At 42.9% G+C, this 23359-nt stretch overlaps 2 protein-coding genes and 2 long non-coding RNA genes across 6 annotated transcripts in view; 3 read left to right on the top strand and 1 right to left on the bottom strand.

Annotated features, from left to right (window-relative positions):
• Window positions 1-2141, top strand: part of GGA2 (golgi associated, gamma adaptin ear containing, ARF binding protein 2) — a 33283-nt gene extending 31142 nt beyond the window's left edge. For both annotated transcript variants that reach the window (XM_077907008.1, XM_077907007.1), the window contains exons 16-17: window positions 359-469; window positions 1009-2141. In XM_077907008.1, the coding sequence (XP_077763134.1) occupies window positions 359-469; window positions 1009-1119 (222 nt within the window). In that variant the 3' untranslated portion in view covers window positions 1120-2141. The remainder of the gene's footprint in view (window positions 1-358; window positions 470-1008) is intronic.
• Window positions 449-14352, bottom strand: LOC144319186 (uncharacterized). Its single transcript, XR_013385090.1, has 3 exons — window positions 14175-14352; window positions 4105-4213; window positions 449-2219 (listed from the first exon to the last, which is right to left on the bottom strand). It is a non-coding gene; the product is annotated as an uncharacterized LOC144319186 (long non-coding RNA).
• Window positions 4695-9730, top strand: LOC144319188 (uncharacterized). The gene is made up of 2 exons (XR_013385092.1): window positions 4695-4747; window positions 4950-9730. It is a non-coding gene; the product is annotated as an uncharacterized LOC144319188 (long non-coding RNA).
• Window positions 14353-14407: 55 nt separating the features above from the next.
• The window catches only part of COG7 (component of oligomeric golgi complex 7), a 78085-nt gene continuing 69133 nt past the window's right edge, over window positions 14408-23359 (top strand). For both annotated transcript variants that reach the window (XM_077907006.1, XM_077907005.1), the window contains exons 1-4: window positions 14408-14741; window positions 19444-19592; window positions 19891-20007; window positions 20723-20891. In XM_077907006.1, the coding sequence (XP_077763132.1) occupies window positions 14573-14741; window positions 19444-19592; window positions 19891-20007; window positions 20723-20891 (604 nt within the window). In that variant the 5' untranslated portion in view covers window positions 14408-14572. The remainder of the gene's footprint in view (window positions 14742-19443; window positions 19593-19890; window positions 20008-20722; window positions 20892-23359) is intronic.

Here is a 23359-nt window from a genome sequence, read left to right as displayed (position 1 = left end):
AAAGGAAAGATTTGAGGTAGGCAAAAATAAAGATATGTATCATCTCATCCTCATGGTAGTTTTGTGGGATTTGTTATTGTTACCTGTATTTTATAAATTTCTCATCTAGGGCTCAGAAAGGTTAAGTATTTTGCCCAAGTTCCCAGAACTAGTAAGAAACAGAATTAGAACTCAGCCCAAGGTATGCCCTAGCTCCTCATGTTGCCTCTCAGAAGCCAGCATTAACCACACAACTTCTGTTTATGGAAGGAAAGGATTTTTGAACCCTTTAATTTGATGGGTGTTTACGTAAACTCCATCTTTGAAGCTGTACTTTGTTAGGAATGAGTTAGATAATGGATTTTTCTCTCCCCGATAGTCCATGAGAGTGAAGCTGCAGCCGGCATCCAGCTCCAAGCTCCCTGCATTCAGTCCATTGATGCCTCCAGCTGTGATCTCTCAGATGCTGTTGCTTGACAATCCACACAAAGTATGTTCTGGTAACTTTGATAGCAAGGGGATGGGGGGTGGGGCCCTGAACTGAAGATAGACAACATGATAGGTTGAAAGGTTTATTTAGGTCTTGCTCTAAAGTCTCCGGTTGGGAGTGGTGGTGGAATATTCCTCTCTGAGTCTGTTTTTCTTCGGGGGCTCATTGAAGGAAGATCTGTGACCAGTTTCCCATGAGCTGGGAACCAAGAGAGTGACACAAACTCCCCCTGTACCATGGAGTTCTCTGAAAGGGTGTGAATTCTGCCTGTCCCTCCTTAGGTGGTCTCTGAGTTGTGGTCCACCTCAGGACTGCAAAGGTGTGGTAATTCTCCGAGGATGTATGGCTGGCTCCCCTTGTATGTGTCGTCCTAGAGGGTCCTGGCCAGGTGTTCCTGTCATATGGTGGTTTGAAGGCCTCGCTGGCATGGAGTTAACATGATATGCTATTCTTTGGTGACTACTGGGTGGGTAAAAGCTCTTACATTGGGCTGGTCTGTGTCTCTCCCCACTAATTTAATGTCTTCTATCTTTGTCCAGGAGCCCATCCGGTTACGGTATAAGCTGACATTCAACCAGGGTGGACAGCCTTTCAGCGAAGTAGGAGAAGTGAAAGACTTTCCAGATCTGGCAGTCTTGGGTGCAGCCTAACTTTTCACAAGACAGACCCTGCCATTTGAGCTTAGGCTAATGTGAATTTTGCTGTCTAGATAGGACTAATCATGGTGATTTAGTACGGAGTGCCAAGTGTTCTATCCTGACTTCAGGCTTTGGATCCCAACCTCTGACTTATTCTTGCAGATACTATTTGTGTGTGTGTGTGTGTGTGTGTGTGTGTGTGTGTATTGGGGGGGGTTGTGGGGGAGGGTAGAGCAGAGGGCTTGAGGTGTGGACCGTGTGGGAAATGCTAAAGCATTTCTGACAGCCATCTGCTACAATCATCTGTTTCTGCATGTTGGTGGACACGGAAGTCCCTGCCTCAGGTTGGAGGTATAAGCCAAAGTTGTGTTGTGTTTTGTTTTTTCCATGTATTGTTATCTTTTCATTCATCCACTCTGTGCCTTGTCAGCCTTTGAAAGTCTTGGTTGCTCCCAGGCTGCTGTTCTCAGGGACCTTAAAAGGGACCTGGTTGGTCTTGGGGCAGAGAGTGTCTTCTGGGGCACTCTCTTCCAAGAAAGACCTTGTCTCCATTTCCATTAGAGAATGCTGCTTGCATGTGTTTGAGAAGATCTTCTAAATGGAATGCTTGTTGCACTGTTAGCCAGGCGAGGGGCTGCCACTAGACCAGAGGACCACACTCAGTGGGCCAATCATGTCCTTCACCACTGTGCCTTAGAATCACCCAGAGAGAACCTTCCAGGGCAGAGGGGAAAGCAGATCCCAGGCCTCATGCAGGCCTCAGGTTCTTTGGGTGGGGCAGCCTGTCTGGGCCCTTCCTCAGAACCCTCCTCTCCATTCTCATCCTCTTCCTCCACGAGTGTTTACTCTCAGAGCTCTTCGATTGTGACGCCATGCTGGTCATCATCAATCATAACTAACAGGCTCACCCTTGCCTGTCGACCTCACCGCCCAACATGAAGAACTGTGACGCAAATAGATACGGAAAGAGCTTAGCAGTGATTTCAGTGGTGACTGAATATAGAAAGTCCTTAAATAAATACCCGTGTAGCAAATATGCTTTGTGGAGTCTTGAGTAAATAGATGCAGAGCCTGTTGCATTTAGAGGCACTAAGCCTGAAGGGCCCTTCTCCCTGTGGAGGAAATAGGAGTATTTTAGGCTGTGGTACTCAAAGAGGGGCTTTAGTGAAGGGAGAGTCCCTGGGGGTCCAAACAGCTGGAGTGGTTTGCAGGGAAAGTTCAGGTTTATCAGCCATTGTCAGCAAGTGCCTGCTGTGGGCCAACAGCTTCTCCAGTCCTGTTTTGCTGGTCAGTAGGGGAAGTGAGCCTCGCCTTGCCAACAGGGCCTGATGGACTTGGGAATCCCAGCTGCTCATCTGTCAGAGCAGGATTCTACCTCAGGAACCACAAGGCTCTATTTGGGGTTCTTTATCACAAAATCTGGTACTTTCCAGTTTGATCTTTGAACTTCGGCATATAGTGAGAACTCCACCAACAGTACTTGTTGGGGATGGGAGCTGTAAAAGATCATCTAGCTATACTAATTTGTAAGCAAATGTGAAAACTCATAAAACAGATAAGTGATGGACAACTTCTTCACTTGGCATAACTCCCATAAGATTCATTTTAATCTAAAATTACTTGCATGTTCAATGGTTCTGTATAGCTTTTATGGGCTCTAGGTAATTTCATAGTCTTTAAGAGGAACCCGTCATAATGATGATGTCTACCTATGTAGAACTTTATTAAAATGGGTGATTGAGACACATGAGATTTTTACCCCCTGGTTCAGTGGTGAACCCGTGTCTGTCTCAACCTTCTGTCTTCCAGGAGGCAGACTCCCAGCCATGCTTAGGTGGAGTTGGACAGGGTAGGGATGTGGGGGGAGAGGGGCAGTTCCTGAAAGTGGCCCTGGTGTTTATCATCAGTGCCTTCTAATGATCAAGTTCGGTAACTACTGAAGACCTGGCCTGTATCCTTTTGACTGGCTACTAAGAGCCCAGCACTGTTGTAAGCACTGCAGATCCAACAGCAAAACTCGTTCCCTTCGTGGATCTTCTGCTCTAGTGCAGAGACAACTCCATCATGTCTTAGGTGGAGATCTGGCACTGAGGATCAGTATTTCCCTTACCTGAATTCTTCCAGAATCCTGCTCACCCCATCTCTTAATATACCTCTATGACTGTTTTCCTCTGTCCCTTTTTAAATGTGGCATTGCTCCAGGGTTTAGTCCTTAGGACTCTTGTAAGCACATCTGGGCAGTTAACCACTAGATGGGTCCTAAACCTCTATGTCAAGCCTTTACCTCCTTGCTGACGTCAGATCCATATTCATCAGTGGTTATCTGCAGGTTTTACTGTTGTCTTAGGCTCTGAATGCTTAAAATGGAACCCAGCCTCCCCTTTGCCCTACATGTACTTTTATTTGAAAGCACCTTTCTGAGCCTTCATGGATACTTGATTCCTGCTCCTTCTAGAGCCATTCATTTTTGTCATCTAGTATATTTCTAAATACAACATCTTGCCCTCCCCTGCATTCACATGGTCATGGCCCTGATTTGGCTTTTAGTGAAGGGGGAAAGGGGTACAGTAATCTGCCTCCAATTCTCTGAACCATTATACTTGCCACCATCAAAGTTTTCTAACACATCTGGCCACTTGACCCCTCGCTGAGATACCCTGAATGACTTCCTAATGCCCTTGAAAGTACCTGCAGTCAAGCTGAATGCTTAATTGTTCATTGCTATTTTCTAACTTTGTGTGCTCCCTACCCTCTGGCAGCTGCCAAGAATGAGCACTTGGCTGCAACCACAAGAAAGTCCTTTCGTGTTTTGATAATGCCATGTTTTTTCATGACAACTAGGAGGTGACTCTTCTCCCTTTATCTCTTTCAACAAATTTAAGACTAGGATAGAACCTTGTTGATCTTTGAGCCACTGTGAGCCTAAATGGGCTATGGAGGTTGGAAATGTTGAAAACAGAGTAAATGGCGTAATGACCCAAAGAATATGAATATTACTTATTAAAAATGACGTGGGGTGCCTGGGTGACTCGGTTGAGCGTCCAACTCTTGATCTCAGCTCAATTCTTCATCTGAGGTTCGGATCTCAAGCCCAGCGTGAAGCCTCCTTTTTAAAAACAAGCAAGACAAAACAACTGTAAATTGAGAGACTAAACATTCAGGGTAGAAAGCAAAGATGATATTCTAAAATACAAGGAATGCTTGATTGCTAGTGTTTACAAAACAAATTATTTAAATATATCTCATGTAGAAGATGCTGACCCAGCCCCAAAATATAAAATTCTATCATCATATGTTTTGTTTTTTCTTTTGATGAACATAGTAGGAGAGTGACCTGGCATGGTGGTTTTAGTTCGTTCTTTTTTTTTTTTTTTTTTTTTAAGATTTTATTTATTTATTCATGAGAGACATAGAGAGAGGCAGAGACACAGGCAGACGGAGAAGCAGGCTCCATGCAGGGAGCCCAATGTGGGACTCGATCCCAGAACTCCAGGATCACACCCTGCCGGAAGGCAGGTGCTAAACCACTGAACCACCCAGGGATCCCGAGTTTGTTGGTTTTTTTTTTTTTTTTTTTTTTTTTTTAGTTTGTTCGTTTTTTAAATAAAGTTATGGCCTGGCATTTTCCATCTAGAAAGAGGTGGGGCGGGATCCCTGGGTGGCGCAGCGGTTTGGCGCCTGCCTTTGGCCCAGGGCGTGATCCTGGAGACCCAGGATCGAATCCCACATCGGGCTCCCGGTGCATGGAGCCTGCTTCTCCCTCTGCCTGTGTCTCTGCCTCTCTCTCGCTCTGTAACTATCATAAATAAATAAAAATTAAAAAAAAAATATTATAGAAAGAGGTGGGGCCTGGTAAGACAAAGGAAATGTCCTCAGGTGAGATGAGCCAAGCCTTTCATTATATACTTGAGGCACTTAAGATTCAGATTTAATGGACCTTACACATTCATTGTCAGCTGGAATGAAAGAAATCTAGGACTTTCTCTCCCTTGCCCAGTGTATTCCCAATTATACCACCTTTGTTCTGAAAAAGCTTGCATTTTAAAAAAAGTGAACATTCTTCCAATTTTTATTCCCCTTCTAGAGATAACATTTTTTTGAGTTTTTAAAAGTTAAAATTGTAGAAACATACTGCAGTGTTACAGGTTTCAGATACATACGATTTTAACATTTGAGGTCTTCTGAAGCCCCAAACAATTTGATAATTAAGTCAGCTCTAAACTTATAATTCAGCTCTTTAGCTTCACTACTACCTCCAAGAAGCCATGTGACCTTGAGTAAGTAATTTATCTTCTTCAGATTCCTCCTCTATGAAGTGCATAATGGAATTTTTTTGAGAATCAAAAGTTAATATATGTAAAGCAACTACAATACTGCATGGCACATAGCTACGAATCTTTTTTAATTTACTATTTGCTGTTAGCCTGTCCATTTGGTTTTCTTCCAGCACATGAACAGAGTTGACTTGCCCATAATTAGAAAGTTTATCTCCTAGGGGATCCCTGGGTGGCTCAGCGGTTTAGTGCCTGCCTTCAGCCCAGGACATGATCCTGGAGTCCTGGGATCGAGTCCCACATCAGGCTCCCTGCATGGAACCTGCTTCTCTCTCTCTCTCTCATGAATAAATAAATAAATAAAATCTTTTTTTAAAAAAAGTTTATCTCCTAAAATAAAAAGCAAATATTTAAAATTTGGTGAGTTTCAAATTAATACTGAGACACAGTAAACATCAAGGATAGAAAGGTAACAAAAAATTAATGCTAATTGGAAACTATATTCTGAAATCTAGACACTAGAAGAATTCTAGCCATTTTGAAACACATCCCCCCCCAAAAAAAAGACACATCCCCAAGCCTACCAAGCCTAGTTAAAAGATGAAGTCTGTAACAGAACACTTAGAAACTAAGGATGAACACTTTTCCTATAAGACATTCAGTTAATTTTGTAACCAAAGCTGTGCATACTAGAATTTGTAACCCTGACACCAAAATCTGAAGTAGATAACTTAGTCTCTTCTTTTTTTTGAATGCATATGCAAAATATTAGCTTTAAAGCCAGTGGCATATTTAAAGAATACACTGTACAAAGCATTTTTGGGATTGCAGTTTACCACATCCAGTAGCTTAACTGGACTATTTGGTCATCTCAATAGACTTAGAGAAAGGCATTCTATATTATTCATTGTTTATTCCTTAAAAAAGCACATGACTAGCAGCATGTTTAATGAAGAAATATTACAGTGGCCTAAATACAAAGGTTTATTTTCTCGATAAAAACAAGGCCAGAGTGGGATGCCTGGGTGGCTCAGCGGTTGAGCATCTGCCTTCGGCCCTGGATGTGATCCTGGAGTCCTGAGATCAAGTCCCACATCGGGCTCCCTGCATAGAGCTTGCTTTTCCCTCTGCCTATGTCTCTGCCTCTCTCTCTCTCTCTCTCTCTCTCTCTGTGTCTCTCATGAATAAATAAAATCTTTAAAAAAAAAAAAAAAAAAAAAACAAGGCCAGAGGGATGCCTGGGTGGTTCAGTGGTTGAGCCTTTGGCTCAGAGCCTGATTCCGGAATTGAGTCCCACGTTGGGCTCCTTGCATGGAGCCTGCTTTTCCTGCCCATGTCTGTTTCTGTCTCTGTGTGTGTGTGTGTCTCTCTCTCTGTGTCTCGAGAATAAATAAAATCTTTTTTTTTTTTTAAAGGCCAGAAATAGTCCAGAACTATTGCTGTTAGAAGCATCACAAAGTCATTAGGGGCCCAGGCTCCAGCCATCCCTAAATCACCCAAGGATATGCTCCTCAACATACTACACAATGATGGCTTGAGATGCTGACATTCCAAGGCACAGGAAGGAAGGGGAGGAAGGTAATAAAGGAAAATGGACATTCATAAGGCTTCCTAGAAGTTTCATGTGATACTTGTGTTCACATCTTATTGTCTGTTTAGTGACCTTGCCACACCTTAGGCAAAGAAGGCTGAGAAATTGTCATATACAGTGCCACACCACGTGAAATTGGGTTTTGGCTAAGGAGGAGGGAAGACTGGATTTGCAGTAGATTAGCTATCTACCACAAGATATTATGGCAACAATCTATTGGGGGAACACCCCCCCCCCACACACACACACACACGCTTTTATATTTATTATGACCCCAGTTTTAAAGACAAGCAACCTGGGTGGCTCAGCAGTTTGGCACCTGCTTTCAGCCCAGGGCGTGATTGTGGAGTCCCAGGATCAAGTCCCTCATTGGGCTTCCTGCATGGAGCTGCTTCTCCTCAGTCTGTGTCTCTGCCTCTTTCTCTCTCTCTCTTTCTCGAATAAATAAAATCTTTTTAAAAATAAAGCCAAGCAACCTAGATATATATGTGTATATATGATAAGTGGTAATCTTTGGGTCCTAGAATTACAAGTGAATTTTTATAAAGATTTCTTTCAGAGAGAGCCTTAGGCAGACTGCCCACACAGCATGGAGCCTGATGCGGAGCTCAATCTCAAGGCCCTGAGATCATGACCTGAGGCAAAACCAAGAGCTGGACTGGACTATGCCACCCAGGCACCCTGCAAATGGATTTTCTTTAAATTTTATCTGCATTTTCTAAAGTTTCTAGACTGAAAAAAAAGCCTTTTTTTTTTTGCTCAATGTTTTTCTAAATTAACACACAAAAGGTGAAAGAAAAGTCTTCCACCCGATTACCCTTCTAGGAGACAGTGTTACTAGTTCTCATCTGGAGATATTCTGGGCATGTTCAAGCAAATGAACTGGACTTATTTTTTTTAATGTAAAGGTTGGAGATAATGCCATTATTATTATGAACTGTTTAGTAGGAAAAAGAATAGCCCCTGCTCTCTGCTTTTTCTGAGAGCAGATGGGATTGTCAGTTATATGTTAAAAGTCCTTTGTATTAAAACTGGCACATGAATTTCATGGTAGTTTCTGTGCGTTTCCAGCTTCTCCCTCCTACTGGCTTCATTTCTGTGGGCCCAAGCATACTTCCCTCTTCTCTAGCAACCCTGTCTTTGTTAGCCAGCATTGTAGAGTGAAACAAGTATAGGCTTTGGAGTCCATTTCCATTTCTAGCTTTTTGCCACCAGTAGCATCTTGGACAGGACACTTAACCGTCTGGGTCTCAGTTTTTATATTTTTAAATTGTAAAAATGTGAAAAATCTATTTCATAGGTTTTTTATTTATTTATTTTTTAATTGTGATTTTTTAAAAAAATTTATTTATGATAGTCACACACAGAGAGAGGCAGAGACACAGGCAGAGGGAGAAGCAGGCTCCATGCACCAGGAGCCCGACGTGGGATTCAATCCCGGGTCTCCAGGATCGCGCCCTGGGCCAAAGGCAGGCGCCAAACCGCTGCGCCACCCAGGGATCCCTATTTCATAGGTTTTGATGAAGGTTTAAAGAAGCCAATAAAATACAGACACAATAGGTACTCTATAAACGTAGGTGCTGTTATTTCTCCTCAAGTCACCTTATCCTAGATTTCATTTTTTTTTAAAGATTGTATATATGTATACATGAGAGACACAGAGAGAGAGGCAGAGACATAGGCAGAGGGAGAAGCAGGCTCCCTGTGGGGAGCCCAATGTGGGACTCAATTCTGAGACTCCAGGATCCTGCCCTGGGCTAAAGGCAGGCGCTAAACTGCCGAGCCACCCAGGGATCCCCTAGATTTCATTTTTCAATTTACCATTGGAACTATGGTTACTTCCATTTTGTCACTGTTTATTTCACAATCTTTCTTGTTCTCCTGGAAACCGATAAACTTTTGCTAATGATACTAAGCTAATGTTTGCTGAGGCTACAAAAAAGGTTGATGCTTTTGATAGAATCTGAACATCCTCACTGTATCTATCAAGATTAGTATTAGCTGCAAGAAATGGATAAGCCCAAAGTAATAGTTGGTTAAACAAAAGATATTTATGTCTCTGTATTGGTTTCCTTGGGACTACTGCAACAAAATACCCTAAGCTGGGAGACTTAACAGAAATTTGGAAGTTCTGGAGGCTAGGAGTCTGAAATCAGGCCACGTTCACTCTGAAACCTATTAGATAATCTTAATGATTTGCAATGATCTCTTGATCTCTGGGATTCTTTGGCTTGCAGCTGTATGACTCCTATCTCTACCTTTGTGGTCATGTGGTGGTCTCCCTCTGTCTTCACATGACCATCTTATAATGATATTGATCATATTGGATTAAGGGTAATCCTTCAGTATAACATCTTAACTAGTTACATCTACAGTGATGCTATTGATAAGGTCACATTCTGAGGGACTAGGAGTAGCATTTCATGCCTAACTTGTGGAGAGACAAGTAGAGCATAATTCTCTCAAATTCAAGGAACCTTGGAAGTCGTGAGATTATGGTTTGGATGGAGTCTGTATGATGTCGGGCACCTACATGACTTCAATCTTGGTGCTGTGCCATGAGTGACTTCCATTACTAAGAACACTTTATGGTTCAAGATAGGAGAGTGACCAGCAACAAAAGATAAATTACCAAATTACCAAAAAAAAAAAAAAAAAAGATAAATTACCAAACTCAGGAGGGAGAAGACATCATTACTAATTCTACAGAAGTTGGAAAGGATTGTAAAGGAATGTTATGAATTTTATGCCAACTTAGGTGAAATAGGCAAGTTTCTAGAAAGACCTGAATTACCAACTGATTTAACAAGAAATAGAACATCTGAATAGGTCTATAAAAGAAGTTGAATTGATCATTTAAAGTCTTCTAAAGAAATGCCTGGGCCCAGACGACTCGAGGTTGAAGATCCTCATCTAAGTTCTTGACGTTAAGTTCTGCCAAATATTCAAAGAAGAGGCTTCCCAATTTTTTACAAACTCCGAAGCTAGAGAAGGATCACTTCCCAAATGATTTTGAGACCAGTATTACCCTTAAACCAAAATTAAAGACTACAAAGAAAATATTACAGACCGGTTTTCCCCCATAAACACTGATACAAAAGTCCTCAGCAAAATAGTAGCAAAGCAAAGCTGGTAACATTCTACATCATGACCAAGTAGAATTTATCCTAGGAATGCAAGATTGGTTTACCATTCAAATGCCAATTACTGTATAGCATCAGATAAATAGAGTAAAAGGCACAAATTATGAAATTATCCCAGTTGGTACAGAAAAGTTTATGTATAAAATGCAACATTTTGACAAAATAGGAATAGAAGGGAATTTGGTCATCTTGAAAAAGGGATTGGACTGGATGGTAAAGAGATGCTGAAGATCTGGAGCAAGGCAAAGATGTCTGCTCTTGCCACTCTGTTCAGTATTGTGCTGAAGACTCTCACCTGTACTGTTAGTAAAGGGAAGAAAGAGGAAAAAGGAAAAGAAACTATTCACAGATGTTATGAACCTGTACATAGACAAATGCCAGGGAATCTACACACGGACACATAAATAACTAGAACTGATAAATGTTCAAAAGGTATAAATATGCAAAAATAAATTGTATTTCTACAACAAGAACATGTGAAAATGAAATTAAAGTTACATTCACATGATTGCATTCATTTTAATGCTATACTTTGGAATAAATTTAACAAAAGTGCAAGGTACTTATAACGTACAACAAAAGGTATTGTTGAGAGAAATTAAAGATGGTCTAAATGAGAGGTTCCCAACCAGTGGTGATTTTTCCCACTGAGAGAGACTTAGCAATGTGTGGAGACATTTTTAGTAGTCACAATCTGGGGAAGGGGAAGCTTTTAGCATCTAGTGGGTAGAGGTCAAAGATGCAGTGAATCATCGTACAATGCATAAGACAGCCTGAGCAATAAAGAATTACTGGCTACAAGTGTGATTAACACCCAAGTTGAAAATCCTGATCTTAATAAATAGGCATTTCACATTCATGGTTTGGAAGACTCCATATTGTTAAGATGCCAATTCTCAAAGTGATCTGTACAATAAAATCCCTATTCCGGCAGCATTTTTGTGTAGAAATTGATAAGCTGGTCATAAGATGTATATGGAAATGCAAAGGGTCTGGAGTAGTAAAACAATTTTTAATTTAAAAAAAATTTTATTATTTTTTTAATTTTTATTTATTTATGATAGAGAGAGAGAGGCAGAGGGAGAAGCAGGCTCCATGCACTGGGAGCCCGACGTGGGATTCGATCCTAGGTCTCCAGGATCGCATCCTGAGCCAAAGGCAGGCGCCAAACCGCTGCGCCACCCAGGGATCCCCTTATTTTATTAAAAATTTTTACCTGAGAGAGAGCATGGGCAGGGTGAGGGGCAGAGGGAGAGGGAGAAGCAGACTCCTCTTGTAGCATGGAGTGCAGCTCAGGAGGCTCCATCCAAGGACCCTGGGATTATGACCTGAGCTGAAGGCAGATGCTTAATTAAGCCACCCAGGTGCCCCCACTAAATTTTTATTTATTTATTTTTTATTTTTTTTATTTATGATAGTCACACACAGAGAGAGAGAGAGAGGCAGAGACATAGGTAGAGGGAGAAGCAGGCCCCATGCACCGGGAGCCCGACGTGGGATTGGATCCCACGTCTCCAGGATCGCGCCCTGGGCTAAAGGCAGGCGCTAAACCGCTGTGCCACCCAGGGATCCCCCCACTAAATTTTTTAAGTGGGAGGGCTTACATCATCAGACTTTAGAATTTACTATAATCTTCAGTAATCTTTGGTATTGGTATAAAAATAGGAATATAAGTAATGCAACAGAAGAGTCCAGAAATCCTTACATCTGTGTCACTTGTTTTTTGACAAAGATCTGGAGAAAGGAATTTTTTTTTTTAAAGATTTTATGTATTTATTCATGAGAGACACAGCGGCAGAGACACAGGCAGAGGGAGAAGCAGGCTCCATGCAGGGAGCTCCATGCGGGACTTGAACCCCGGGTCTCCAGGATCAGGCCCTGGGCTGAAGGCGGCACTGAGCCACCCGGGCTGCCCAGAAAGGAATTTTTTTTTTTTTTTTTTTTTTAACGATTCTATTCATGACAGACACACAGAAGCAGAGACATAGGTAGAGGGAGAAACAGGCTCCCTGTAGGGAGCCTGATGTGGGACTCGATCCCAGGATCCCAGGATCACGACCTGAGCCAAAGGCAGATGTTCAATCACTGAGCCACCCAGGTGTCCTGAGAGGAAAGCTTTTAAAATTGTCCTGGGATAATTGTATATAAAAAAACGAACAGGCACCTGAGTGGCTCAGTTGGTAGTGCATGTGATGCTTGACCTTGAGGTTGTAAGTTTGGGCCCCATGTTGGATAAAGAGGTTACTTAAAAAAAGGGGGGTGGGGCGTGGCTTGGCAGTTGAGCATCTGCCTTCCGCTCAGGGCGTGATTCTGGGGTCCTGGGATCGAGTTCCGCATTGGACTCCCGGATGGGAGCCTGCTTCTCCCTCTGCCTGTGTCTCTGCCTGTGTCTCTGTGTCTCATGAATAAATAAATAAAATCTCTAAAAAAATAAACTTAGGCCTTTACCTCACACCATACACACAAAATGAACTCAAAGTGGGCCACAGTCATGTATATAAGCGCTAACACTTTAAAACTTCTAGAAGAAAACTTAGAGGAGAAATTCATGATTTCAGGTCAGGCAAAGATTTCTTAGACACAAGACCAAAAGTATGTTCCATAAAAAAGAATAAGTGATAGTGGGATTTATCAAAATTAAAAACTTGTCCCTAAAAGACACTATTAAGAAAATGAGGGATCCCTGGGTGGCGCAGCGGTTTGGCGCCTGCCTTTGGCCAAGGGCGCGATCCTGGAGACCCGGGATCGAATCCCATGTCGGGCTCCGGGTGCATGGAGCCTGCTTCTCCCTCTGCCTGTGTCTCTGCCTCTCTCTCTCTCTCTCTGTGTGACTATCATAAATAAATAAAAATTAAAAATACATAAAAGATAAACAAAAAGTTGAACATAAATTTATTTTGTAACTTAGCAATTCTACTCCTAGGAATATATCCAAAAGTAATGAAAACTTGTCTATGCAAAAGCATGTAGCGAACATTCATAGCAGCAATATTCATAATGACTTGAAACTAGAAACAGCATAAATATCCATCAGTTGGTGAATGGATAAATAAAATGTCATATCCACACAAGGAATAGTATTCAGCAACATAAAGAACCAAACTGATAATGGTGCAACACAAATGGACCTCAAAAGCATTATGCAACATGAAAGAAACCAGATGAAACAGACTACACAGTATATGATTTCATGTATCTGAAATGTCCAGAAAAGGTAAATTTATAGAGTCAGCTGACTAGTCTAGGGCCTGGTGTGGGAGCAGAGATTAAGTGCAAATCAGTAGGAAGGAACTTTTTTGGATGATGGAAGTGTTCTTGTTGGAGATAGACCAACTCTAAATCTACTAAAAATCATTTAATTGTATACTTACAATGGGTGAATTTTATATCCTGTAAATTATTAGTAAAGCTGTTTTTAAAATGTTCATCAGGGAGGGAAGGGCATATCGTAGAGGCACTTGGGGCTTCCAATGCTCCTACCAAGGATAGCTTTCCTGATTCGTGGATTTAGGTTCTTAGATATACAGAGTATTAAAAAATTACTGTATGCATTGAATCAGAGTATGCCTGCGGTGAGAATGAGTGAGTGCATGGCAAAATTATTCCCAATTGTAGAACAGGTAAATGGTAAAGTTATTTACAATTGTACACAAAGGATTTAAAATTTTTAAAAAAGATTTTGTTTGAGAGCGAGAGAGAGACAAGACATAGCGACAGAGAGCAGGAGTGGGGAGGAGCGAGAGCAGCAGGCTGGATCTCAGGACTCAGGCAGACACTTTTACGGACTGAGCCACCCAGGGGCCCTTTTAAAAATTTTTTATTTTAAGGATATTTATTTATTTATTTATTCATTCATTCATTCATGAGAGATATATAGAGAGAGGCAGAGACACAGGCAGAGGGAGAAGCAGGCTCCCCACGGGAGACCCAGGGTGGGATTTGGTCCCAGGATTCAGGGATCACTCCGGGAGCCAAAGGCAGGCGCTCAACCACTGAGCCACCCAAGCCTCTCGCCTTTTTAAATTTTATACTTTGGTTCCTATGACAAATGAAGCGGACCGGCGAGCTCCCGTTCCGGCGTGGCGTGTTTCAGGAAAGGACAGGGGGCCAGTGTGGCTGGAGGATGAGGCCAGATCGCCTGCGTCACCCGCTCTCCGTAGGCTCCAGTGGCCGGCTTGTCTGAGCAAGCACGGGGTGCGGGGCTGTCTCCAGCGCCCAGCTCTGCAGAACGTCCGGAACGCCGGCGGTCGCTATGGTAACGGCCACGTACTTCCGGAAGAAGTACGGCGCGCGGCGTGGGCCACCCCGAGCCCTCGGCCCCCGCGAGTTGACGGAAGGGCCGCAGAGGGCGACTTTCGTGGGTGCCGTGGGTTCCCCCTGGCGCCCCCCCCCGACCCCCGGGTCAGCCCCGGGGCTCTCGCAGGGCCCGCCCGTGGCCGGGCCGAGGCGCAGCGGCCATGGACTTCTCCAAGTTCCTGGCGGAAGACTTCGACGTGAAGGAGTGGATCAACGCGGCCTTCAGGGCCGGCTCCAAGGAGGCGGCGGCGGGGAAGGCGGACGGCCACGCGGCCACGCTGGTGATGAAGCTGCAGCTGTTCATCCAGGAGGTGAACCACGCCGTGGAGGGTGAGGCCGCGCTGCCCGCCGGGCCCCGCGCCGCCGCCGCCGCCGCCGCCGACGTTGCTGGCTTGCTTGCTTGCTTGATTTATTTATAACATTTTTTAAAAGATTTATTCATTTATTCATAGAGACACACACACACAGAGGCAGAGACACAGGCAGAGGGAGGAGCAGGCTCCACGCCGGGAGCCCGACGCGGGACTCGATCCCGGGTCCCAGGGTCACGCCCTGGACGGAAGGGGGCGCTAAACCGCTGCGCCACCCCGGGACCGCCCGCTGTAGATTCTTTATTGTACTTTGCAACCGATCCTCATAACTGAGCATCCTCTAAGCGTGTGCCCAGAAACGGGCCATGGGCAGAAAGTTACCTTTCAGGAGCTTTCTGCCTTGGTCACTTAAATTGCAACCAGGGTTGGCTTTCCTGCGAGTGGAACCAGGAGCTAGGAGGGCCGGAAGAAGTGTGTCATTACCTCTAGCCTGGGAGAGGCACGCACCTTTCTTTCCTGCCTGTGTAAGGTCTTGAAGGAAGACTTCATGGGGCAAAGAGGGGGAGGACATTGATAATAATAGGATAGCAGTATTTGAGCCCTTCATATGTGTCAGACACTCTTAAATGCTTGACATGGATTAACTAAGTGGTTCTCAAAGGACGGGTGGTAATGTTGCCTCCTAACACCTTCACCGTCTCCCGAATATCTCGAAGTTGTTGGGAGTGTTTTTACTCATTGCAATGGTGAGGAATGTCACAATGGTTGGACGTTTAGTGGGAATGCCCACCAATGCTTAGTGTTCCGCATTGCTTAGGATGCTTTGGCACGATGGACTGTCCTGGCCAAAATGTTCATGTTGCTCCCTTCAGCATAATTATCCAATTTAAACCTGGCACTAATCCTTAGAGGTAGGCCCAGTTACTATTCCCACTTTATAGCTGTAGAGTCTGTGGCTGAGTGAAGTAACCGACCCAGCATCATGTTGCTCGTTTGGATTTCAACCCAAATATTTGGTTCCCAGAGCTCAGGCTCTTGTCCGTTATACCTTGCTACCTCTCTGGTATGAAACGGAGAAAGAATGGCACATGCAGAGGCATGTGGGTATAAAAAGGCCTCGCCAGTCTACGGAAGAGTGAAAAGTTCAAACAGAGCTCCCTCTGTAACATCAGCAAACATAATCATTAGTATTAGTATTAGAGGATCACACTCTCATGGGGTGTGGGGGCATGGTGAGACTTCTGAAGATAAGACAGAAAAATAGATTGGGATCAAACTGTGAAAGGGCCTTACAGGCCATCATTTTATTTTTCTTTTAGAGAGAGAATGCAAACACAGGTGTGTGAGGAGGAGGGGAGGGGCAGAGGGAGAGAGAATTGGAAGCAGTTCCATGACCCTGAGATCATGACTCGAGCTGAAATCAAGAGTGAGACACTTGGTCTACTGAACCACCCAGGCACCCTCTTTTTGGTCATCCTCCAGAGTTGAGATTTCATACCTTAGACAGTGGGAAGTCTTCTGAGGTTTATTTTATTTTATTTTATTTTATTTTATTTTATTTTATTTTTTTAGATTTTTTTTTAAATTTTTATTAATGGGATACAGAGAGAGAGAGAGAGGCAGAGACACAGGCAGAGGGAGAAGCAGGCTCCATGCAGGGAGCCTGACATGGGACTCGATCCTGGGTCTCCAGGATCAGGCCCTGGGCTGAAGGCGGCGCTAAACCGCTAAGCCCCCGGGCTGCCCCATCTTCCGAGGTTTAAAGGTTTATTTTTATGGAAGGTGAGACAAGGGCTCAAGTCTGCAGTGAAGAGAAGTTATAGCAAAGGTTCAAGGAGGGGATGTTGAAGACTCCAAATTGGAGCCTTCACATATTTGTGCCCTAATATTTATTGGACACAAACTGTTTTCCAGGTTCCAGAGATACTGGGTGGAACAAGACCCATAACCCAGGTTGGATGGGTTAACAGGCCAAGTTGGGGGCAGGGGAAAAAAACCCCAAACAAGGACCAGATCATGCAGGGATTTTAATGTCACATTATAGAGTTTGTATTTGACTTAAAATGAGTGTCATGGGAAGGTACTGGAGGATTTTTAAGCAGAGGAGGGACATGGATTGATTTCTGTCTCCATTCTGAAGGCAGCTGTTCAGAAGAGTGGACTGTCATCATAGTGGCTTCAACTGGGGTTATGGCACCACTGGCATAACCTCACTGTATGGTGAGAAACGGGTAGATTTAAGATATTTTTAGGAGGAAGAATGGAAAGAACTTGCTGATGGATTGAAATGAGGGATGAGAGGGGGAGAACATAAAGAATGATAGCAGGTTCTTGACTTGAACAATTGTGGGCAGAGGTGCCAAACATACAGTAACGTTGAGAGAATTTGTAGTGAACATCCATATGCCCTCTACCTAGATTCTACAAGTCACAATTTACTACTCCTGCTTTATCACAAATCTGCCCATTTACCTATCCTCCTTTCCATTCTCCATCTTATTATTATTATTATTTTTAAGATTTTAGTTATTTATTCATGAGAGACACAGAGAGAGGCCGAGACATAGGCAGAGGGAGAAGCAGGCACTCCACAAGGAGCCCGAAGCAGGACTCCTCCCCGGACCCAGGACCACACCCTGAGCCGAAGGCAGACGCCCAACCGCCAAGCCACTCAGGGATCCCCATCCATCTGATTTTTTGATGTATTTCAAAATGAGTTGCAGACATCAGTATACTTTACTCCTGTTCATTTCAGTTGGTACTCTAAACATAATAGAATTCAGTACTTGTTACAGCTCTTTTTTTTTTTTAACTACATAAAATAATTTATATAAGGTGAGATGCACAAATCTTACCTGATGCATATGATGAATTTTGACAAATGTAGGCAGCTAGGATAACTCAAACCTCTGTCAGGAAGTAGAATGTTACAATCATCCAAGAGAGTGGTCCCATTCCTCCTCTCAGTGAAATCTGGCCCTTACCCTCCCAGATATTCTCACTGCAAATGATAGTTTTAAAATGGAAAAAAGAGTGGCCTAAATTTGGGGGGGGGGGGGTTGTGGAGAAGGAAAAATGTATACAGGGAACAGCAAGTACTGAAGAGTGACTTTGGGGTTTAGCAGGCAGAAGGCTGGGGCTGTAACAATTATTAAAAGTCAGCATTGTTAAAAGTCAGTCTCTGTGCAGAAGAAATCACTATTCTTTGTTTTCTTAGCCTTAGAACTTTACCCAGGCCATGCTGGAAACATTATTTTATGGCACAGCTGAATAAACAGTTTCCTGAAATACTTCTTTAAGATGTTAAGGTTCCATTCATCGCACTGGTAGAGCAGGAGATGCTGGACTTAATTTGGTTGATTCCCCGATGAATTGCCCTTTAAAGGGTTAGAGGGGCATGCTGTTAACTCTCCCAAATCCACACAACACATCATAGTTTGCAAAGATGTTCAAGTTGTATTCCGTGTTTCAGACATCTGTTAAAAAATGCAGTTTTCGGGGATCCCTGGGTGGCTCAGTGGTTTAGCGCCTGCATTTGGCCCAGGGCGTGATCCTGGAGTCCTGGGATCAAGTCCCACGTTGGGCTCCTAGCATGGAGCCTGCTTCTCCCTCTGCCTGTGTCTCTGCCCCTCTCTCTCTCTCTCTCTCTGTCTATCATAAATAAATAAATAAATCTTTATTTTTTTTTAAGATTTTTATTTATTTATTCATAGAGATGCAGGGAGAGAGAGAGAGAGAGAGGCAGAGACACAAGCAGGCTCCATGCAGAGAGCCCGACGTGGGACTCTATCCAGGGTCTCCAGATCACGCCCTGGGCTGCAGGCGGCGCTAAACCGCTGCGCCACCAGGGCTGCCCATAAATAAATCTTTAAAAAAAATATTATAAACAATGCAGTTTTCTTGGGGCTCCTGGGTGGCTCAGTGGTTGAGCATCTGCTTTGGCTCAGGTCATGATCAGGGTTCCTGGGATCAAGTCTCTCATCGGGCTCCCCACAGGGAACCTTACTTCTCCCTCTACCTACGTCTCTGTGTTTCTCTGTGTGTCTCTCATGAATAAATAAATAAAATCTTAAAAAAAAAAAAAAAACAGCTTTCTTAATCTCACCTGATCTCCTACCAGACTTGTTAAATAAGAAACTGGCAGATGCTTAGGGACCTGCTACCTGTGCCCAGCTGACACTGGTAGTCTGTGGACTCAATTTTGAAGACTGTGGAATGCAGACATTGGGGTCAGAGCCACGTAAGGCTGGGTTTCAGCTCTGCGAAATCTTAGGGAAGTTACTCAACCTCTCTGAGTCTCAGTTTCCTTATTTGTAAGAGGTGGCTGCTAATGATTTCTGTGGACATTAAATGTAGAATGTTTGTAAAGCACCTGGCACGTAGCTGACATTTACCCAGTGTCAGCTTCTTTCATTTTCTCTCCTCACAAAAAGGAGTTTTAATTTAACTCAGTGGTGGAAAAGCATTAATGTTGGGTCAGGTTGATGGTTCCTTCCTTGTCATATCACATGGCCCTCACCCATAAGACTGGGGAGGACACGGTCTTGGCAGAGCCCACCTCTCAGCCCACCTCCTGTCCACTCCCCATCTTCCACAGGCTCAGAAAACTGTGTGGTTGGTAGTGCTTTGTGGAAAATTCTCTTCCTGTCTTCGGATTTATTCATCTTTTTCCCTGGTGACTGGTCCGATTTTTATCTTTTGTTCTTGGGTTCTTGCTACAGAAACAAGTCACCAGGCTCTTCAGAACATGCCCAAAGTGCTCCGTGATGTTGAAGCCCTTAAACAGGAGGCGTCTTTCCTAAAAGAACAAATGATCCTTGTCAAGGAGGACATTAAAAAATTTGAACAGGATACATCTCAATCGATGCAGGTATTTTGGCTCCTCTCTTAAATACTGATTCTTGTATTTGGAAGGCTTACTCATGAACGACCTTATCTCAAAATTCTATCCAACACTCAAAATACTCTTTTTTTCTGGTTCTTTTGGTGTGTACATCTCTCTTCAGCACCCGCTGTACAATGTAGCCACGCATTTGGTGTTGGAAGGGGCACGGAAGCTCCCTAAAGGCAGGAGCATGCCATGATGCTTAAGTTTCAAGTCACTGGGGGAAGGTAGAGGTAAAGGAACTACCACTTCCCTAGTTTTTGACCTCTCATTTCTCCTGTAGGTACTGGTGGAAATTGACCAGGTAAAGTCCAGAATGCAGCTTGCCGCCGAGTCTCTTCAAGAAGCAGACAAGTGGAGCACACTAAGTGCCGATATCGAGGAGACATTTAAGACTCAAGTAGGTCATTTGCCTAGGGGATGTCACAAAGTCTGGGTAGGCAGGCACTTGAGGTTTGGAGAAACAAATGAGAAGGTTCTTTCCTCGAAACCACAAGGGATTAGTAAAAAGCAGTGCATGGAGACATGTAGGCATAGGTTGGGAAGATCTGCATTTGCTCTGGGTCTTTCCACCTGGAGTTAGTATCTTCTGCTTCACTGACAGGATCACGACCTGATATATATAATATAGCTATTATATTCTAAATTGCCTTCTAGAAAATCAATATAAATTTATGGTATCAGACTTTTTTCTTCACACCCTCACCAATAATAGCCATTATATTTTTCCAGGGTTTTCCACTTTGTTAGGAGGACAACTCTTAATTTTAATTTCCATTGATTGGACTACCAATAATATTGAACATAATATGTTTATGGGGCATTTTCTTATATGAATTTCCTTCTCCTGTATTTTGTCCATTTTTTTTAAGGTTTTATTTATTAAATAAGAGAGATTGAGAGTGAGCGGGGAGAGGGGTAGAAGGAGAGGGAGAAGCAGACTCTCCGCTGATCAGGGAGCCCAAAGGCAACTGACTGAGCTCAAGGCCCTGGGATCATGACCTGAGCCGAAGGCAACTGACTGAGCCACCTAGGCATCCCTATTTTGTCCATTCTTAATTGAAGTCCCTGAGGTCTTTTAAAATAAATATTCTCTATTCTGGCTTTTTTTATAGGACATAGCTGTGATTTCTGCCAAGCTGACAGGTATGCAGAACAGCTTAATGATGCTTGTTGATACACCAGACTACTCAGAAAAATGTGTGCACTTGGAGGCATTGAAGAACAGGCTGGAAGCCCTGGCCTCTCCCCAGATTGTGGCGGCGTTCACCTCTCAGTCTGTAGGTAAGTGTGGGCCCTGTCTTGTCTTTGTGCACACCTCTTCACAAAGGTAAGGCTTTCCAAATCTTCAACCTTTTGAGGGTCTTAATGTGGGTTAAATTATGTAGTTTGAAAGTTAAGTTGTAACTTTATGGTGGTGGTCTTTTTTCAATAGTTTATGTGAATATTTTCAAGCATACAGAAAAGTTGAGATAAATGTAAAACAAACATACCATCTAGATCCTGGCTTAGCATTTTACCACATTTGTTTTGTCATGAATCTAGCCACCCAGCCATCTCAATCCATCTAGGTTCTGTTTGGGATGCATTTCAGAGTAACTTCTAGATAACAGGACACTTCTTCAGCTTTCGTATCGATAACTAGAGTTCATTATTGGCTTATGATTCTCTTTTTTTGAGGTAAAATTTACATTTACTTTTGACCCTTGTCAAATATGATTTTTATTTCCTCTGACCTACTAATATGTGAAATCATACTAATAGCATTCCTAATATTATATTATTCTGACAACTCAAGAACAAGCTCCACGTTTGTGAGGTGTCTTTGCGCACGCACAAGTGTGTGGGTGTTAATGTGCTACTGGATATTTGTTGATATTTAGAATTTTTTCATAGAGATCTCACTAGGAAATATCTTTGTCAGGTTTTAGTATCGTGGTTGTGTTGGCATCAGAGAAATGATTGGAAAGCTTTGATTTTTCCTTATTACTCTGTTAGGTTTTAAGGAACTTTTTTTTTTTTAAGATTTTATTTATTTATTCATGAGAGACAGAGAGAGAGAGAGAGAGAGAGAGAGGCAGGCAGAGACACAGGCAGAGGGAGAAGCAGCTCCATGCTGGAAACCCAATGTGGGACTTGATTCCCGGACTCTGGGATCACGCAAATCTGAGCTAAAGGCAGATGCTCAACCACTGAGCCACCCAGGCGTCCCTTAAGGAACATTTTTTTTTTTTTTTTTCTTAAGGAACATTTTTATCAAATATTGTCATGGCCCCTTTGAATGCTTTCTGCTTGCAGTTCAGCTTGGGTATGAATATTACAACCTCTGCCTTCTTTTTTGTTTGTACTTGCTTTAGTATGGCTTCACCCCTTCCTTTTTTATTTAACCTTTAAGCTTTCCATGATTTTTTTTTAAAGATTTTATTTATTTATTCATGAGAGACACAGAGAGAGGCGGAGACACAGGCAGAGGAAGAAGCAGGCTCTGTGCAGGAAGTCCGATGTGGGACTCGATCCCAGCACTCCAGGATCACGCCCAGAGCCAAAGGCAGATGCTCAACCACTGAGCCACCCAGGCACTCCGAACTTTGATTTTTTTAAAACTAATCCTTGTACTTTTTAGTAAGTGACTTTATCCCATTTAGTTTTTATTTAACAGAAATTTTCAGTCTTGTACGTCTCTATATTTTCTGCCTTATGTTTCTTTTTCTATTTTGTTTTTATCCCTCACAGATGATGTGAAAGATAGATAACTTGACTTTAGTTTTTCTAGTGACTTAGGATTTCTTTTCTTTTTTTTTTTTTAGGATTTCAAATTATAATAAACTCTCTCTCAATTTATCAGCCTCTTAAATAAAACATCATCTAACCCCCAGTTAGTGTGCTTTAATTCCTCCTGTTTTCTATCGTCCCTCTTCCCCACCAATCTAGAAGATTGCATAGTCTAGATTATTTTTTTAGATTTTTTTTATTTGAGAGAGCTTGCGTGCACTGATGTGCATGGCACTTAACAGACTAAGTCATGCAGGCGCCCCTAGAAATTTTTGTATTAAAGATTTTTATTTGAGATAGCGCACACGAGTGGTGGGTAGGGGCAGAAAGAGAGGGAGAAGCAGACTTCCCACTGAGCACAGTGTCGGATGTGGGGCTCGATCTCAGGACCCCAGGATCATGACCTGAGCAGAAGACAGACAACTGAATAAGCCACCCAGTCATGGGGCCTGGGGATTAAAATAGAATTTTAATCATGATATGCTATCAAATTATCCATTATTAATTTTCAGATTATTAATTTTTTTATCACATGGCTTTTCTATTTAAATTTCTAAATTTAGAAAATTTTCACATTTGTTAATATTTTATCTTTATATAACTGTTTTCTACAGTAATTGCCAGTAATTGTTTATTTATGCTCAATATCTTGTTTAAATGGATTCAGTGCTCTGTTAGACTTTTCAGCCAGTATTTTCACCATTTGTTAATTCTTTAAGGCTTCTCTTCATAACCAGGATTCTGTTTTCTTTTCTTTCTTTTTTTTTTTTTTTTTTTTAAAGATTTTATTTATTCATAGAGACACAGAGAGAGAGAGGGGCAGAGGAACAGGCAGAGGGAGAAGTAGGCTCCATGCAGGGAGCCCGATGTGGGACTCGATCCAGGGTCTCCAGGATCACACTCCAGGCTGCAGGTGGCGCTAAACCGCTACACCACCGGGGCTGCCCAGGATTCTGTTTTCAAGTAGATTTTCTTCCTCT

The sequence above is a fragment of the Canis aureus genome, chromosome 8, assembly GCF_053574225.1.
Source record: "Canis aureus isolate CA01 chromosome 8, VMU_Caureus_v.1.0, whole genome shotgun sequence".
Lineage (NCBI taxonomy): Eukaryota > Metazoa > Chordata > Mammalia > Carnivora > Canidae > Canis > Canis aureus.
Note: the sequence above shows the minus strand (reverse complement) of the source record. Positions and strands in the feature narration are given on the sequence as shown.